General features: G+C 40.2%; 1 protein-coding gene across 1 annotated transcript in view; it reads right to left on the bottom strand.

Annotated features, from left to right (window-relative positions):
- The window catches only part of VWF (von Willebrand factor), a 127001-nt gene that overhangs the window by 58073 nt on the left and 53695 nt on the right, over nucleotides 1-15233 (bottom strand). The window contains exons 19-26 of the mRNA XM_030960690.1: nucleotides 12942-13045; nucleotides 9608-9746; nucleotides 7974-8108; nucleotides 4544-4693; nucleotides 3757-3897; nucleotides 2026-2145; nucleotides 1334-1490; nucleotides 604-762 (exon numbers count right to left, since the gene is read on the bottom strand). Of these exons, the coding sequence (XP_030816550.1) occupies nucleotides 604-762; nucleotides 1334-1490; nucleotides 2026-2145; nucleotides 3757-3897; nucleotides 4544-4693; nucleotides 7974-8108; nucleotides 9608-9746; nucleotides 12942-13045 (1105 nt within the window). The remainder of the gene's footprint in view (nucleotides 1-603; nucleotides 763-1333; nucleotides 1491-2025; nucleotides 2146-3756; nucleotides 3898-4543; nucleotides 4694-7973; nucleotides 8109-9607; nucleotides 9747-12941; nucleotides 13046-15233) is intronic.

Below are 15233 nucleotides of genomic sequence, written 5' to 3'. Positions count from 1 at the left end.
TTATTTATTTCTCCTCCTATCCTCTACCTTGTTCTGATCAGAAATACCAGGGCCCAGAATAGCTACTCGGGATCTTAAAATACTTTATTGCTTCCCTTCTTCATTTTCTTCTCCCTGTCCCATATTTCCCATACTTTTTCCTTTCCCTTTTCTACAAGGTAGTTGCTGGAATAGTTTATCTGGAAGCTCATGCTCATGGGAGGATGCTAGCTGGGCACTCTCTGGAGCATCTTGGAGGTAATAAGCAGGTAAAGGCAATGGGTTTCACTGCTGTAGGTGCTCTCGAGCAGAGCATTTTATCAATTTCCAGCACAAATTCATGCTCTACTTTAACCACAGAGTCAACAATCTGTTCCTACACAGCCCCTAATCCTCCAGTATCATCAAGCTGATCCCATCTTCTCTCATCCTTGCTGGCAGGGGTTCACACTTCTCTTCTGGGCACCACTTCATGCCCTCCACACGCTGTGCCCATTTCACAAACCCAAAGTGAGATGCCCAATCGCCTCCCTCCTCAGGCCATAAGGAATTGTGGTGAAAACACATCACTGAACCTGTTAAGAAGAAGAAAAGCTGTTTAAATAAATCAAAATATGCACTTACCTGCAGGACAGTGCACATGGCATCCTTCCACACACTGCAAAGGACACTCTAAAGCCTGCGGGTGTTGGCATGTGACAGGACAAGCAGGTCCACAGCTGTTATATCTCCATTCACACTGATAATCTAATTCCTGTTTATTCAAGTCCTCACAGCTTTGTGCTATGCAGGGACAGAATCAGAGGCAAAAAAAAGAAAAGTCAAACCAGAGTGTATATCCACCATGCCTCTCAGAACTATGGCACCAAACACTGTACAAAGTGGACCATGTATATCTAGAAAAATAAAGATTTCCACTTTTAAATAAAGATTATTGTTTTATTATTGTTTGACTACAGTCAGGGCAGACCACCTTTTCACACTTACATCTTTTTTCACACAATGAAATACATGCTTTCAGACCAGAAATTCTTAGGTTTGATAACAGCAAGTGCAACACAACCCCAAATTGCAAACTTTAATTGATGCACATGTACATATATATTACTGAAATTATTTCTTCATCTAGATTTTGTACCACAGGCTACTACATCTCCTAATTGATGGAACAGGTTTGAGGTTTGCCAGGTACAGAAATAGAACAGGGAATGGGAGTGTCAAGAGAGAGCTGCTAGCCCAGCCCCATTAACTCAAAATTCTCTGCATGTCAGTGGGAACAGAGCTAAATCTGACCAGTCTGAACCAAAACCTTGCACGTTTGCACCCAGTTCTGCCTCGTGTTTTCTGTACTTACGGCACAGAGTCGGTGACCTCCAGTGAACAGCCACCCCTTTCTGTGCGCAGGCGTGTGCGTAGGCTGCAACGGTGTCACAGAAACATGCACAGTCCCCAACAGACTCACAAGCACAGGTGTCATACAGGCAAATGTCAATGTATGGCTCTGGATTCACCTACAGGAGAGAAGGGCAAAGGACACTCCAAGTCCTTCATCTCCTTCCTGTACATATCATTAACCTTCAGATCGTTTGCCAAGGGTCAAGGTGCCACATAAATCAGTGCAAATCTTTCTGCTGATGTCAGCAAGGACTGCAGTTTGCAATCACTTAATATTTTTAAGCCTTGTCCCTATCCCTCTCATGCAGCAGTTTGGGTATAACACAGCCTGAAAGGCATTGCATTGGCTCAACTCCCCCTTCCCTAAAATCTCAACCCGTAAGCTTCACTTCATGTGCAATCCCTGGACTATACAGTAAAATTTCCCTTGGGAAGAAGTTACTTCATAGCTTAATAGGTGTGTTTTCCCACAAAGGTGCATTTTCCCATAAAGCCTCCACTACAGGACAAGGTGAGACATGAGAACATCAGCCAGCCTTCACCAAGTCCTATGTGCTGTCAGCACAAGCACACTTTTTCCCTCAGCTGTAATCAATGCCAGCACAGATCATGCAGAATTGAAGAATGTGAAACACATGACCCAGTACTCACCAATTTTGTGCATTCTTCAAAGACACTTCCAGACAAAATGTTGCATGATGATTCTACCATCATCTGCTTCACTATGTTTCCACCACACAGAGGAGACATCAAGGTCTGTTCCAAGCTGGGCTTAATATTGTAAGAGACAAGCAGAGATTGTTTTAGCCTTGTCTTCAGGACCTTGGGACTCTTCAAATTGAAGTAAGAGACCCACTACCAAAGGAAATTGTTTCTCTGAGTAAAGTTTCAACTGTTGCACAACACACACAGATCCTGCTGCAGCAGAGCAGATCACCTCCTTCATTTTCTCCAGCTCTTACTTGTACCCTGAAATTTTAACTCAGATTTAGATGACAGGAAGACCCACTGTACCAAACACCCAATCTGACAAATGATCATCCACAACTCCTCAGCAGGTCCATGACTCTTAAAAATATTATCAGATTTCAGCAGACAATACCCAAGGCTGCTGCTGAATAAAAATAGCTCAGTAATCTTCCCTCCTCCCATTTAATTTATCTAAGAACAAGGAGCACTAGTATTGACACAGAATTTAAGACACTAACACTCTGCAGGTCCCGTCCTGCGCCTATGATACTGAAATGAGAAGCTGCTCCTTTTCAGTCTGACTCTGTGGCCTCACTCCACAGTACTGCAACTTTTTATTGTGCTTCAGTCAAATGAAAAAAGTTACCTTCAGAAAGGTAATATTGTGGCTATGTCACACTTGCACATAATTAGCAACTAACCCAGAAGACTTCATGTGATCACAAACAAATGCTTCAGTGTGTTTGTCTGGTAATTCAAATCTTGTAAGAAAATATCTAGAAAAGGCTTTTCCACCCCCTGCCCTGATCACTTGGACAAATTTTCAGAAGAAAAGCATCAGCTGAACGAAATGCTTTGTTTTACAAATGTCAAAACAAGGTATTTCAAGGTATTTCATCGCAAATAAAGCCCAAAGTATTTCATTTGGAAATACTTTGGGCTTTATTTGTCAGCTACTTACAAATTTCTTATTCAATTTCATTCTTTCAAAACTCTGTATTTGGAAAATAGGAAGTAGACTCTTATGTGTAATATACGTAGAACCCCAAGAAATTTCCAGCACTGGGACATAGATAACACTTTCAGAAAGCAGCTACCCTCCCCAGGATTTACATGCAATGATGGATAGCAATAAGCTCTCCCATCCCCCTCCTTTATCCTGCTTTTTCTGATCAAGCCTTTCCAACCTGAAAATAAAAGCGGAATCAAAGTAAAAAAAAAAAAGAGAGAGAGAGAATCATATAGAAAGAAATTAAAGAAATTAACCTGTGCATTCCATTGTTTGTAATGGACAGACTAAGATTTAGGAAATAAAAATTTGAATAGGGAGAAACAAAATTTTTATTTGAACCCACCCTGACTGAAAATTACAGTGACATTTTTTAAGATTAAACTCTAAAATTAGATTTCCAGTGGTGATAGCTGGATTTCAAGCATCTGGGCTGGATAACTCTAGGAACAGTCTCTACTAAACAAATTGGCTATTTTAACATTACACTGAAGCCAGGCAGCCCAGAAGCCTTACATAAGTTAATTGGCCTTTTACCAGATTTAAAAAAGTAATATTTTTTGGCAAAAACATGGAGGAAGGAGTTAATTTCTACTTATTTTAATCCTTCCAAAGCTCTTTGTCCACTCTTCACTGATAGTGTAACCCACACTAATTAGTTTTCACAGTTCATTCACAATTACCTTTGCAACATCAGCACAGTGGGAATTAACTTTCCAAGAATTCCCAAAGTCAACTGGATCTACTTCAAGGTGTTCACTGCTGCTGGTCAAATCATTGTTTTGAATTCCATCAAAATTTCCACACAGACCACACACTTGATCCTTGCAGGGAAAGAAACACAGAAAGCATTAATCTTACAACTGTAGACCAGCTTAGGGTTTTGTTAAGAAGTCTTTTTAGCCTGGTGATTTAATGCCATGAGGTTCAAAAACTGAATTACCCATGGCTTTGCCAAGGCCACTCAGACAGACACAGTCTCTCTCAGAGAATGTGTAGCTCCCATTCCCACTTTGCTTTGCTGAAAGCAGGACCATGCTGTCCCCAGGGACTCCCAGAAGGAAGGACTGCTCTAATCAGCAGTGCCCAGTGGCTCTGTTTGGAGTGTGTCCCTACAATCCCATTTCATTTTTGGAGATTGCTGTCCTATCACCATCACCAGTAAATCTGGCTCTTATGCTGCTCTTCTTGAATGCAGAAGGAAATTATTCCTGGTTATTCTGAGGTCCCACAACACTCATCCTTTCTGTCGTAACTTATTTCCAATGATCCAGGATTTGGCCCTTATAGTTGAACAACCAGGAAAAGAAGGCAGTTCTACAGTACTACCAAACAACCCCTCAATTTTTGAACAAGTGCCTAACATACCATAAAAATCTACATTAAAAAAAAAAAGAAAAAAGCCATTCCCCAGGGACAGGTTAAATGCATTCTTTAGTGAGAATAAGAGGTGGAGCAAAAACCACTTACTTTGAAATTGCCTTTTAAGATAATGGAGACTCCCATGGCCAGGTCCCAGGTCACACTGATGCTTTTGCCCAGTAAAATGATGTAATAACGGCCAGACTTGATGACATCTAAATTATCATTTTCACCCTTAGGAGGTATCCTGATGTTTACCTGAATGAGAGAAACACATTGTACAATCAGCAGTATCTCTAATTATTATTTAAGGTAGGTGATTTTCCCAGTGGGACATGTTAACAGGTGCTTCCATTCATGCTGTTCTCCAGAGAGTTTCAATATACTATCCAGATGCTCCAGAGAAAACCAGAAATTTGGGATACAAGTACAGTCTTTCAATCTCATCTCATTTCCAAAGTCTTTGAATGTGGTCCCAGGGTATACCACACAATGCCAATATATGAAGCAGGGCTGACAAAGACAGGGTATACTCAATTAATCACCAGTTTAGTATTGGTCACTGGTTCACTGAATAATTACATGTTGGTTCAGGCTTTTTTTATTTCAGCTTTTTAGGAAACTTAACAATTCTGTCCTTCTGGTGTAATAAGAACTGGGAGAACCACACATATCAGCGGCCTCTCAAAGACCAGTCGTATTCTGGAGTCAGGAATCTTCTTCTCAACTAATTACACCTACAGGAAAAATCCAGAAAGATTCCTTTTGGTGTCTATTCATTTTTTCCATCACTTTCCCTTCCCCTGTGTGCCTCTTTCTTTTTCCATCTGGCTGCAAATTCACTGCCTGCAGCTACTAAGAATTTAAGAGATTAATTTAAAATGGTCTCTTTCACACCATAATTCCCTTTCAATGGGAACTCTAAGAGGAATATTAAATAATTTGAAAAGAAAAGTCTGGCATGGCTGTTACTTTAAGCACCATATTAATGCACTAACTGCTTAGTTCTGGAAGTTCTTTTAATCAGTAGAAATAGCAATTAATGTAAGGGAGAAAGAAGAGCCCAGAAACCATTTACCCACTCCCTTACTTTGAGGGCAAAATATTTCCTTATCCCACTATTCTTTCTTGCTCTATTCAGCAAAAGTTCAGCACAGTAATTAAATTCTTTTAATCTCTGAGCTATCATCAGAAAATTTATCCCAGAGAAGACAGTTTACATTTTCCATGGATTTCCTAAAGAAGGTCTTCATTGTCTTTAGGGAAGATATTAAAAGATATTTTAGGTTCCAAAAGAGCTAACTTTTTAATTTTCTCCTATGCCCAACATATTACTACACTTGGCCACTTAAAATTCTTCAACAGTCTTGGTCTTTCCAAATTCAGAGGATTCCAAAAAACAGAAGAGGACAAAGTTGAGCTGGGAAGTTGACTTAAATTACAGAATTTTTATGTTTATGGAGGCTTTTTGCCCAACCATGAAGTCATAAACTTTTGACCTTGCAAACTTGCAGATTTGTTTCAGAAAATAAAAAATTATTTCATTTTGTTTTAAATGTAGCCAGAACTGTAACATATCAATTAAACCCTCATTTACCAGCAGCAGTAGAAGCTGCTCTCAAAACATATCATCTTAAAACAATGTTAATTGGAAACATTATAATGGCTAAAAGAATATCTGATTCTTCTGCTTGCTTCTAAGGATTCTTGTGGAAAAAGAGTGTAGAAAGTCATTACTGAATAAGAATTTGCTTAGGAGTCTCCATATCCATTGGTTTTCCTTAATGTCTCTTTTAGTTGTTGTTATTTCTAAGAAAATTTGCTCTGTATATTATTATACTGAGCCTTAAACTCTCCAAAAAGACAACTGAAAATTCACTCAGGGTCATGTGGACAGTGCTGTAATACAGACCTAGGTCTTACAAGGACAGGCTCCCTCAAGAACATCCTCTCATGCTGGAGCTGCTGGATGCCTAAATCACCTGCTGTTATCTTCTGTCCCTTTCTTACATATCCAAATGGAATCACAGCTTTTCTGAAAATCTGTCACCTAAAGAAGCTTTCAGACAAAGCTCAGCTAGATGGAATGATCCCTGCACTGCTATTTACCCTCAGCCAAGTCAGGGATTCTTTAGCAGTAGAAATGAAAAACTAGACAACCAATATGGCTTGTGTTCATTTCTGCAGCACCCAAAAGCCTGTATGGATCCTATGCTGTCATGGTGCACTGCACAGACACCTTTAATAAAGGTCATGTTTTTGTGTTCCTGCCAAGGCACGGTGGCAATTTGCAGGCAATTCCAAACCTGGTACAGCTTTGTCTGTTAACCCAAAACCAGGCAAATGTAGAGTGGTTTCACTGGGAACATTGTTGTAATCTGGTCCAGACACCAGTTCAGAGCACAGGACTTCTGAAAAGGCAGTGACTGAAACAATAATCCACTGCACTCTTGCAATGGCTAAGCTCACAGGCAGTGAGAATTGTTACAGTGCTCGAGGCAAAGGGCTGAACCCTGCCCTCTGGAAAGCTCATTTCCTGCTGGGAAGGGACATGGGAAATGGAAGAGATTCTTGGTCAATTCTTCCATGTTTGTTGGTAGCAAAAGGGAGGAAAAAGAAGAATATAGTCAGGCAGATATTTCATCCAGCAATTTAACAGGACAAAGGACAGCTGACATTCCAGTATCAACTTTTTTTTCACGCGTGTGTGTGTTCAGTCCTTCAGCTTGCTAAATTAGTTCTGATGTTTTACTAGCCACAGGTCAGTCATCTCTTAGCCCTTCCTTGCACTTCATGTTGCTGGAAAGAGGCTTTGACAAACCATGTTTAGAAAGGATCTGAAGCACCCAATACATGAGGGATGTGGAGCTGTTGGAATGAGTCCAGAGGAGGCCACCAAAATGATCAGAGGGCTGGAGCATCTCTGTCATGAAAACAGACTGAAAAAGTGAGAATTTTTCAGCCTGAAGAAGAGAAGGTTGCAGGGAGACTTCATCGCGATCTTTCAATAGCTAAAAGGGCTACAAAAGAGCTGGAGAGAGACTCTTTACCAGGGTCTGGAGTGGGACAAGGGGAATGACCTTAAACTAATAGAGAGCAGGGTTAGATTGGATATTAGGAAGAAATCCTTCCCTGTCAGGGTGGGGAGGCCCTGGCATAGGTTGCCCAATCCCTGGAAGCGTTCCAGGCCAGGTTGGATGGGGCTCTGAGCAACCTGGGATAGTGGAAGGTGCCCTGCCCATGGAAAGGGAGTAGAACTGAGTAATCTTTCAGGTCCCTTCCAACCCAAACCATTCTATGATTATCTGAGATAAACTGACTGGCATCAAGAAATAGCAGAAATACCAAATAGAAGAAATACCTAAAAAGCATTATACCTCTGGAAGAAAAATGGATAAATATAATCCTGCTAACCTGATCATTTTATGATTAAGAACCCCTGAGTGTGAGGTCATTCATGCCTCAGCTTACTGAACAATCTGAAATTATTTTCCCAAGCAAAAAAACAGGAAGGAAAGAGAAAAGAAAGCATACATACATTTCCATTGAACAGCTCTATTTCCCCTCCTTCATACACAATGACAACCCTTTTGGTGCACTTTTCTCCAGTGAAGCCACAGCCTTCATTTGAAATGAGTATCTGAAATGTTCCAGAGTCACCCTTGCAGAAATCCTATCAGATAAGAAAATAAATGAGTCAGTAATGAAAAACACACACAGGGAAAAACACAGAGAAAAAAGAAGCCTCAAACAACACTCTGTAATCTGTGGTCAATAGGATATATATTGGCATGCTAACTGTTCCCATGTTCATTTAGTTTATTCTTAGCACTGCTATTCATGTGTCCCATCCCTTAAAGAGTGAGGCACACTCTGCCAGCGACACACATATGCATAATTTGGAGAGTATTTTTTTGGCAGGGAGAATCCACCATGTTACTATCTGTGATATTTAAAAATGTATGATGGGCACAGGGCACATCTGAATACACAGATAGCTTAATGTATTGATTTTCTTCTAAATCCAGAATTTCTGAGATCCTTGGAGAGTTCCTACTACATTTACATGATAATTCACATCTCTCTGGCCTTTTAGATTTTATTTTTTGGTTGTGTTCATTTTTTTCAGTACACACCTTTTCAGAAAAAGGCCCTGTGTGGAGCTCTCTGTGTCTGTCATTTAAGGAAAACAGATCTGAATCCCATTTTAAGTAGTTTTGTAGTAGCCTATGGTAATGCTGCCCATAAGACCTTTACACAGAGCTCTCAGTGGTGGCAAAGCAATCACTCCTCAAACATAATTCAGCTGGAATCAAGGTGGGAGGACATTTCAAAGACCTAGGCAGAGGCAGGTTGATCACACCTTCCACCCTAAGGAGAACTGCAAGGAGGAATGTGCCTCATGAGGACTCTATGGGGAAAACAGTAACCCACCCAAGAAACACGTCCCACTGTAATTGCAGAATATTTTTGTTATCAATCAGCAGTGAATCCATCTAGTTTTAGAACAAATTTTCAGATAAATCCTCATTTGCACAGACATTTCTAAATACATGATAATCTGTATGTAGATGAGCCTTTATCTTAGTTAACTCTAAATTCTGGCTGCTTCCACAAATAAAAAGTTGGTTTCAGTGTGCTCCGCCTTTATCCCCCTCTCCTCCTTGCTGTGAGGAAAATGGATATTGTCAGGGGACTCCAAGCAGGTGGTGCATGAAACAAGACAGGGATCATGCTGAAAGGAATGAGCAGAGCCTGTGCTCTGGGTGCATTTCGGGGAGGTTCATTGAGCATTCCTTGTCTTGCTCAGCCAGACAGTAAGCTACCACTGCAGGATAAAAAGGAAAAGAAAAAAACATTGATTTATGGATAGCCAGAATTCCATTTTGGAGATAAGATTCAGACAGCTCTGCTCCGTACCAAAGTGCTCTCATAAGGTTCACGATGGCCAGCTGGACACATGACAGCCTGATTTCTGTAGAACGAAATTCACTTTTCAAAATTCTCAAGACATCTCTGAAAATGAAAATAAGCTCTATTTTTCTCTACTAATCATCTGGCTTAGTAATTAGAAATAGTTAACTGTGATTTATCCAAACACTGGGCTTCTCACCTGGTATAAAACTGTTTTTATATATCAAGCAGCTTTAGTATTTGACATGCTCTTCTTACCTGAGCTAGCACATACTGGCAGTTTCCTGGAAATTTGTATTTCAACCCATCAAATGTCAAGTAATGTGCTGTACCAATAGCAGTGCAGGTGCCATCACACAGATTTTTGGTGCACTCCCACTTCCTCCCTTGGCACACACTGTAACAGAGAAAAAGGGGCAATGACAGTTGTCCTTATGTCAATGTAAATTACAAGCAAGAGAACGCAAAGTGCTTTAGGCAAAGTGTAAGTGCCACAGTCTCTGCCTCCAGGAGCTCTCTACCACCAGACAAGAGGCTCTCTCATCAACATAAATCAGCATATGTTAGCAGTGGGTGCATAAATCCAAATAGTGCACTAAGATTAAACGAATAAGGGATGTGTTTCTCTGCTTCTTACAAGCTGTAGTGTAGGACTCTGGGTGGTTTGAATTTCCCTGTTACAAAATAGGTCAGGACAGAGTCTGCTGGAATATTCCTTTTTACTAGAATTTGCTGGAATATGGTTTTATACTAGAATTTTATTTAGGATATGCTGCTCTGCTCCAAGTGCCCTTGCAGCAAAACAGAGCATCCACCACTCTTGCCCTTTTCCAGAAGTACCCTGCAGGAGCACAACCTTGCTACAGAAGCTGCAAATATGAAAGGGGAACTTTCCCTTGACATCCACAGGCTTTTGATTAGTGAAATAAATTGATTTGCTAACTAGCAAAAGGCTGAGCAAATAAAGTAAAACTCAAAATCAGTGGAGAGTTAGAATACCATTTCACACAATATCTAATAATAAACATTTAATAATTAATAAGCAATACATTGCTGGAGGATGGCAAAACATTCATCCACTAAATGCTCCATGAATGCAGATGGACATCATCACTGCCCCAGGAATTTTCTAACCATGCTCTGTGAGGGCAGGGAAAGAGTATTATAGCCATACTTTACAGACATAAAAACTCAGGGATAAAAAACTTGAAGTACTTTCCCAAGATCAAACTGCTACCTGAAGGAAAAACTGTGCACTGAACTGAGTTCTCTAATAATGCCTTAAGCTGAGCATAGATATTATTTAATCTTGTTAACATTCTGCATCATAATAAATATTGGGCAAGACATTTTCTTCAAAGAATGAAACTTCAGTAACATGAAACCTCTTGCCCCCTCTCCTCTGCTAACAGTTAGACAAGAGCAAGATTTTGTAAATATGCGTATGGACAGATTATAAGAGACATGGGGTGGTTAAATTCAGATTAGCAAATTTCTGCAGTGCACTGCTGCACAAGTGTGACTTCAAAATTTTCATTGAGCTCCACAATGAATTCCCAATACATTGCATAAGAGGTTTGCCACTGGCTTAGGCTTGGAGACATTCCGGTGTTCATGAATTAGGGTGTCCCATATGTCAAGTCAGATGTAAATGCCAAATCTGTCACCTCTGGCTCATATATTGCCTTTGCAGGTGTTCACATCTGGCTAAGAACAAGTGAGAATGAGAACTCCTGCAACAGCAATACAAAAAGCAAAAACAAAAGGAAGATCTCAACCTCCAAAATGCAGACTCTCAATTCTTATTAACTCTCAAAGCAACAGTAATTTCCTATACCACTTTCTAAATTACATTTGACTTGATATTTGCTGAGAACTATCAAGAAAATTTGCAAAGTCACATAGTGCAAAAAAGCCCTAGTGATATTTTTGAAGTGACCTTATCTCCAATTTTACTTCCATTCGTGAAAAACACTTAAAACTTGAGGAAGAGCTTTTTATCAATGAGAAAAAGCCTGATTTCTAACATTTCCTTGACCCTAATATTGAAGGAAATTCTATGTATTTGAGGAAATATAATTTACAATAGTATTGCCAGAATTGCGGCCAGTTACAACAAAAAAAAATGAAGCAACATCATTATGACTACCTTAAGATCAAAGATTATATGAATAATTGACAATAAAAAGGCTGATCGTGATTATTGTGAGGAATCTTGCAAACTTTTTAACACTCAGAAGTTTCACGCTGTACTCTTCTTGTTTCAATAAAATTTTCATGGTGCCTGTTTTTCAGCTGAGTCACTTTTACCTAAATGCAATGTAAGCACATTACAGAGAATGTACCTAGACAAAAATATCAAATTCTCTTCCATCTTTTTCCCTTTCAAGCCTATTTTTTCCCAGATTTAATTACAGTACATGGATTCACAATGTTATATGTAGCTGCAAAGGAAAGAAATTAAACAAAACACTGGGAGATTAATATTTCCAAACAAAACCTTCATCCAAGACTAACTTGTGCTAGTTAGGAGTGGTCCTACTAGTTAAAAAATCTTGAAATCACTGTTATTCAAGCAGTGTACCAAACAAAAATCAAGCATTGGACTCCAGTGGTGCTGATTCTCTGACACAGCTCCAGCCAGTCATACAGAGGATGACAAACATTGTTCTTGGGGTTGCCACAGAGCTGGGCAGAAACATTTAGGGTAGAATGCATAACAGATTCTCAAGTCTGAGTTCAAAAAACCCCCAGGATTTTCACAGTGCTGGTGGCTGAATGTCCTACACCCTGGACTCTTGGAGCTCTGAAGGAAAAGAGCCACCATTCCCCCCCACCGCACACATGGAAAAAAAGCACCTCAAGTGCAGCCAGTGTGCTGTGCAGGAGAAGGAAAAAGTGGTCCACTGTACTTTACCAAAGGCTATGCTGAGGGCTTCCCTCCATGCAAATTGAGCAGCCCAGAACTCCCTTTTGAACCTATAAATCTCTTCTAGCAACCAAGCAGGATAATAGTGAAAGACATGGAGTACACACTCATTTCTTCTAAGAAAGTAACAGTTTTCCACCTATTTTCATCTTTTTTTAATATATCAGTAGATAGAGCACACTTTTGAGATATAAGAGGTTGACCCTGTCTCTTCCTAATTCATCATTTCCCTGAAGAGCTCCTATCACATTACATCACACCCCTTCTGGCTGAAAAGGGCTGATTTGACGGGCCTCAGACAGCCAACAAAAAGGGAAACACCACAGCAAAGCTTAGTGAAAAAGCCCAGGCTCCATTCCTCCCACCCCAGAGCATATAGGTCCTAAATTGTTACCTTGTGTTGCAAAATCCACTATCTAGTGCCTACAGAAGAGTTGCACAGACACACAACTATTTGTAGGGCACGAGGCAGAGATTGCCAGACATTGCAAGGAATTTTATTGGATCTTTATGCAACATGCAAAGGGAATGTGCTGTCTGTGCAATTAATATGCTGCAAAAACTAGCTTTCTCTAAAAGAGATCTGTTAAGTAAACAATCTTTGGTGTTACCAGAAACACAGCAGACCCCCTAAAGAGAAAAAACATCCTTCCAGTGGCTCACCAGGTGTTGCAGTCCTTAGTCACTGTTTCTCCCTTGGAATATTCTCTTCCATTGTGGAAGCACGGGCACCTCTCAGGAGCAACACACTTGTTTTCATGTCGTACCTAAGCAGAACACACAGCTTGTCACCACCTGGGGCTGCTGGGATATGTGCAGGGCAAGCAAGCAGCCAGGAACAAGCACAGAACATGTGGATGGAAAATAAAAGAAAGGTTGAAAGGAATAAAAGAAAGGATGAAGGCTATCCAAGGTGAGAAAGGTACAGTACTACTAATACTTTTAGCCATTAACATAAATAGAGCTGTAGGTATATAAATCACAACTTGATCCCACCATCTCAAGCTACTGGGAGAACAGATGACGTTACAGAAAAATGGCACAATGAGAAAGTCCAGGATGCAGTGAACCAGGCTAATGTGAGTATGCAGAGCAGGTGAATAGCTTCTCACACACAACAAACTGGAAAAGGGCCTACTAGAAAAGCAGATAAAGGGCCCAGATGGACTAAAAATGGAAATAGGAACATCAAGGAGACCAGAAGCCACAGTGCCTGACCCACCCATGTGCAAATGCAGGTTCTGTTGTTACAGACAACAGCTCCTTGACAAAGCCAACCCTCTATCAAGTCTCCTCTGAAAATTGCAGTAATCACTCATTTTCTTTCAAATCCCTATTTATTTCCTGGAAGGCTGGATAAATATGCCACTTGAGGCATTATTCTGCTCTCTCTGCAACCGGTCCTGTTGCTAGGAAATAGGACATTATCTTCTATCCAAATTCTAATTTTCACCCTTCTGATCCGAGTTTCTCTTTATATAACAAAAAATCATTTATCCCACTTCAACAAAAAAAAAACAAAACAAAACAAAAAAAAAACCACCAAAAATCTACAACCAAAGAAAAACAAGTAATGCCTTTAGACTATTCCATTTTTCCATTCATTTTCTGGTTTTTTTTTTTTTTGTTGGGTTTTTTTTTGGGTTTGTTTGTTTGTTTGTTTGTTTGTTTTTTGATTACTTTCCATTTTTAAGACCCCCAGTTTTAGAGAATCAAACATAACCAAAGCTGGCTATCCTGACTTTTCACTCAATAGCAGTTCTGGCAAAGCCAGGATAGGTTTGGCTCTCGTTTCACGGAATACCTGAATGGAGAGCCCTTCCCCCTCTTCTCATTCAAAAGTCACAAAATATCACCTTCCCACTTTAAACTCTTTCAGCAAAATCATTAAAATAGTTTATTTTTTACCATTAAATATGGGCCAATGAGATCAATGTAGTCTGAACGCCAGGTTAATAAAGAACAGCTTTGCCTTTTCCTATGGGGACCTAGAACTGCCACATGGAACAACTCACAAAAAAAGATTGCACAGCGCAGAGACCCTTCCTTCATATGCAGCTCCACATGCTCTGTGGCTGCATTATGCCAAATAAAATCACTTTGATAGAAGCAAGATGGAAACAAAGAAATGCTTTTCTAGATAATGGAGCTACAGCTCTGCCTTCGCCTTTACAAAGGATGGTGGGAAAGTCCAGAGAAGACCAGAAAGAAGAGTGTAATACCTTCTTTCCTCCCTTCCTGGTGGTATTTAGGAAAAAAGCAGGACTATGACGTCATATTCGTGGCTACATTTCTGAATTTTTGCAGAGCGTTCAGCAACACAGTTCACAACACACTTGAGGGCTTGCCTCTGGATAAAAAACTAGGGATTAGACATCTGGTTAGTAAAAAGAGAATCAGAACCTCTTCTCCTTGCTCCCGAAAAACTGGTACAGACTGGTATTAGCATTTTTATCACAACCAGCGCAGCAGCCATAAAGCCAGCAACAGAGGGAAGAGCACCTTGTCTTGAACACTGACAGAGTGAGTGGATGGGATTCAGCAAGCCAGACACAAAAACCCAAAGTCGACTTTGACCAGAAGAGTGCTCATTTTTTTCTGCAAAACTCAATGAATTATGATTTTGTTAACAGTAACACACAATCTATTGGGCCTATTAACACCCCATCCAAAATCTGGGGCATATCTGGCAGCCTGCTGCCATGGTGCACTACAAGGACCATGTGGTACTACAGTACAAGGACAGCAGCACTATTCACAAGAAGCTGGATTTTCTCTGGAAGTCTCTCAATCCATCAATAGACTGCAGTTAATACAGGAGATTTAGCAGTTCTGAGTGCTTGAGATGACAGGAGGCAGCAGCACTGGGGAGGCAACTATACAAAAAGACAGAGGTTTGTAATGAAAACAACAGCTGTTTGCACCATTTAATGTCCTTAGGATTATGCTCTGCAT

This window comes from Camarhynchus parvulus, chromosome 1A (genome assembly GCF_901933205.1).
Source record: "Camarhynchus parvulus chromosome 1A, STF_HiC, whole genome shotgun sequence".
Taxonomy (NCBI): Eukaryota; Metazoa; Chordata; class Aves; order Passeriformes; family Thraupidae; genus Camarhynchus; species Camarhynchus parvulus.
Note: the sequence above shows the minus strand (reverse complement) of the source record. Positions and strands in the feature narration are given on the sequence as shown.